Source organism: Takifugu rubripes, chromosome 12 (assembly GCF_901000725.2).
Source record: "Takifugu rubripes chromosome 12, fTakRub1.2, whole genome shotgun sequence".
Taxonomy (NCBI): Eukaryota; Metazoa; Chordata; class Actinopteri; order Tetraodontiformes; family Tetraodontidae; genus Takifugu; species Takifugu rubripes.
Window position 1 is genome coordinate 13,234,402 of NC_042296.1, and position 3,234 is coordinate 13,237,635.

Sequence of the window (3,234 nt, forward strand, 5' to 3'; positions counted from 1 at the left end):
CTTTATTTAGACCAGAAAGATAAATAGTACAATTTATAGATGCCGTCCACGACAGGATCACAACAGGAAGTATTTAAATTCACAGAGACCATAAATGTTCAGGAATGCAGGTGGGGGGGCGAGACGTCGGTGGCGGGGGCGGGGCGGCGGGGGCGGGGTGGCGGGGGCGAGGTGGCGGGGGGAGGCGTCGGTGGCGAGACGTCGGTGGCGGGGGCGAGGTGGCGGGGGGAGGCGTCGGTGGCGAGGCATCGGTGGCGGGGGGAGGCGTCGGTGGCGAGGCGAAGCGTCGGTGGCGAGACGTCGGTGGCGAGACGTCGGTGGCGAGGCGTCGGTGGCGAGACGTCGGTGGCGGGGGGAGGCGTCGGTGGCGGGGGGAGGCGTCGGTGGCGAGGCGTCGGTGGCGGGGGGGAGGCGTCGGTGGCGAGACGTCGGTGGCGAGACGTCGGTGGCGGGGGGAGGCGTCGGTGGCGAGGCGTCGGTGGCGGGGGGAGGCGTCGGTGGCGAGACGTCGGTGGCGGGGCGAGGCGTCGGTGGCGAGACGTCGGTGGCGAGACGTCGGTGGCGAGACGTCGGTGGCGAGGCGTCGGTGGCGGGGGGAGGCGTCGGTGGCGAGACGTCGGTGGCGGGGCGAGGCGTCGGTGGCGAGACGTCGGTGGCGAGACGTCGGTGGCGAGGCGTCGGTGGCGGGGGCGAGGTGACGGGGGCGAGGCGTCGGTGGCAAGGCGTCGGTGGCGGGGGCGAGGTAGCGGGGGCGGGGGCGAGACGTCGGTGGCGAGGCGTCGGTGGCGCCGCTCCCTCGAGGTCACGGCAGCGTTTCCAGACCATCCAAACACGTTACACAACACAGGAACTGGAAACAACAATCGCACACTTTTCCTCAGTGAGGGAGAAGTGGAGCTGAGACACGACAACGTGTCCAGATGTGCTCTGTTGGCTCCATGAAGCACATCTGGATAGATTGACAATATGGTTATTAAGGATGTCATTAAAGTGTTATAAACCCTTTATAAACCCTTTTAGACGCTCATTAATATTCAGATAACTGATCAATAAATGAACTTTCTTGATGCTGATGTTAGCAAAAGACAAACGGCTGTTCCTCATTTCTCCCTTTGACTTTTTTCACCTTGAAGCTTCTTTAAGGATCATTGAATCCTAAAACCAGAGTGTTGCGTCATCACAACGTTCTCATCAGTTCAGGACTCGAGGGTCTCGATCCGGAGAGCAGAGCTGCACATCGTGTTTTCCAAAGGGTCGAGCTACTTCGGCTCTAAATAGACGTTGGCACGAAGGAAGAAGCGCTTGTTCTCCATCCCACATCGGACGCTTGGAAGGTCTCCAGGGTTCTGCTGAGATTCCCCTACACATATGAGCATTTCGGCTAATTTGCTGTCAATCGCCCACTTCAGCAGGAGAGAAAACCGAGAGATTAGAGAGAATCGTTAGAGGAACAGAAACGACCCCCTTAACTGACGGGATCTAGGGGAAGATCCAGTAATGCAGAGTTACACGAGATACATCTACAACACTTGGTAGTTTGGGTACATTTAGAAGCTGAAACCTCAGAACTTCTGAGCCCACAGCTGCAGGACGCTCGAGGGTTCTGCTCAGGTTCCCTCTCATCCAGTCCACCTGAAGCTGAGAGAAACGAGCCGCTCACGCTCGGTAAATCCAGGATCCAGTCTGAACCGAGAGCTTCTCCATCGTGAGCTGGTCAACACAAGTTAGTCTGAGAACGTGTCGGCGTTGGGCCGACGGGCGCCGGCGGCTCCTCCTGTACGAGGTTCAGACCAGATTCATGACCCAACCCACGATGGTCGGAGTGTTTCGATGATGAGTCAATGAAGGTCGGGCGCATCACGAAATGGGTTCGACGTTGTCTCTAAGGTCAGCGGACGCTCAGAAACCGAGAGGATCCATTCTCCAACTCTTTGTTCCACTCAGGCTTCGCTGAAATTCACTTTGCGATACACACGGGGGTCCGGGAAGGCCGCGTTCTGCTCCGGCAGCAGGTCGTCCATCACGGTGAGCTCCTCCAGCTCAGTGGGGAGGTGGTCGCTGCTCTCGGCCACGGACGTGTCCTTCACGCCGCTGTAGGCGAGGGCCACGCTGCAGGCAGCGGCTTTGCCGGAGCTCTTCCTCCCACAGCCGCAGATCTTCCGGAACGCAGCGCGGAACTTCTGAGACATGGCGTTGTAGATGAGCGGGTTGATGGCGCTGTTGAGGTAGATGCAGAGCCGGCAGAACAGCAGGAACCAGCTGTCCAGGTAGGCGCGCTCCAAGAAGGAGTTGACCACCACCAAGGTGCGGTACGGCATCCACAGCGCGGCGAACAGAACCACTACGACGGCCAACATCTTGGTCACCTGCAAGGAGACGAGGAAACGTCTGTACGTGGAAAAGACTTTGGAAGCTGAAACAAAGCCAATGGACATTTAAAGAGCTTCATTTGTTCCCCCATCAGAAGAACTCTGCTGTGCATCACATGTTGCTGAGCTGATAAACCTCAGGCAGTCGTTTTTATATATCCAATTATATCCAAAACCACTAAAATCCTGCACAAATCTATCGGTGAATCGGTGGAACTTTTCTTCTAAAAATTGAACCAAACATCAGAAGATGACACTTTAACTCTTTTACATTTACTCTAGAATCCTGGAGGCTTCCTCCCGTAACAATCTTAGAAATGTAGGTTTTGGTTCAGCTTCCTTCACTAATGACGTCAGCCCCCCCCCCCCCCCGAACCTGTCTGCGGGAGGTCGCGGTGGAGCTGCAGTGGCGGGAGCTCTTGCAGCTGCTCCTCCGGCTGGCGCGGCTCTCCTGGCCGCTCTTCCTCTCCTTGGTGCTGGGGTCGGAGGGCAGCGGGTTGAGGAAGAGGATCCGAGCGATCAGTCCGTAGAGGATGGCGGAAAGTAGCAGAGGCAGCACGAAGAAAACAGCGAAATCAAAGAAGTAAATGGGCAAATAAAACCTCCTGGAAATCCTGTAGCCGCAGGTGACGATGGTGACGTTGTCGTAGACCAGCTCCTGAATGTCCGACAGGTAGAACCACATGACGCAGTACAGGCAGGTGAAAAGCCAAACGAACAGGATGATCTTTTTAGCCCTAGACAGGGTGCACAGGAACTGGGCTTTGATCGGGTGGCAGATGGCGATGTACCTCTCGATGGTAAAGGCGCTGATGGAGCACGAGGACGCGTTGATGCCGAGATACTGAAAGTAGGTGATGCTCAG

At 57.1% G+C, this 3,234-nt stretch overlaps 1 protein-coding gene across 1 annotated transcript in view; it reads right to left on the minus strand.

The window, feature by feature from the left end:
- Positions 1–699: 699 nt before the first annotated feature.
- Positions 700–3,234, minus strand: part of trhrb (thyrotropin-releasing hormone receptor b) — a 2,725-nt gene continuing 190 nt past the window's right edge. Inside the window, exons 2-3 of the mRNA XM_011616988.2 lie at positions 2,746–3,229; positions 700–2,366 (exon numbers count right to left, since the gene is read on the minus strand). Of these exons, the coding sequence (XP_011615290.2) occupies positions 1,941–2,366; positions 2,746–3,229 (910 nt within the window). The 3' untranslated portion in view covers positions 700–1,940. The remainder of the gene's footprint in view (positions 2,367–2,745; positions 3,230–3,234) is intronic.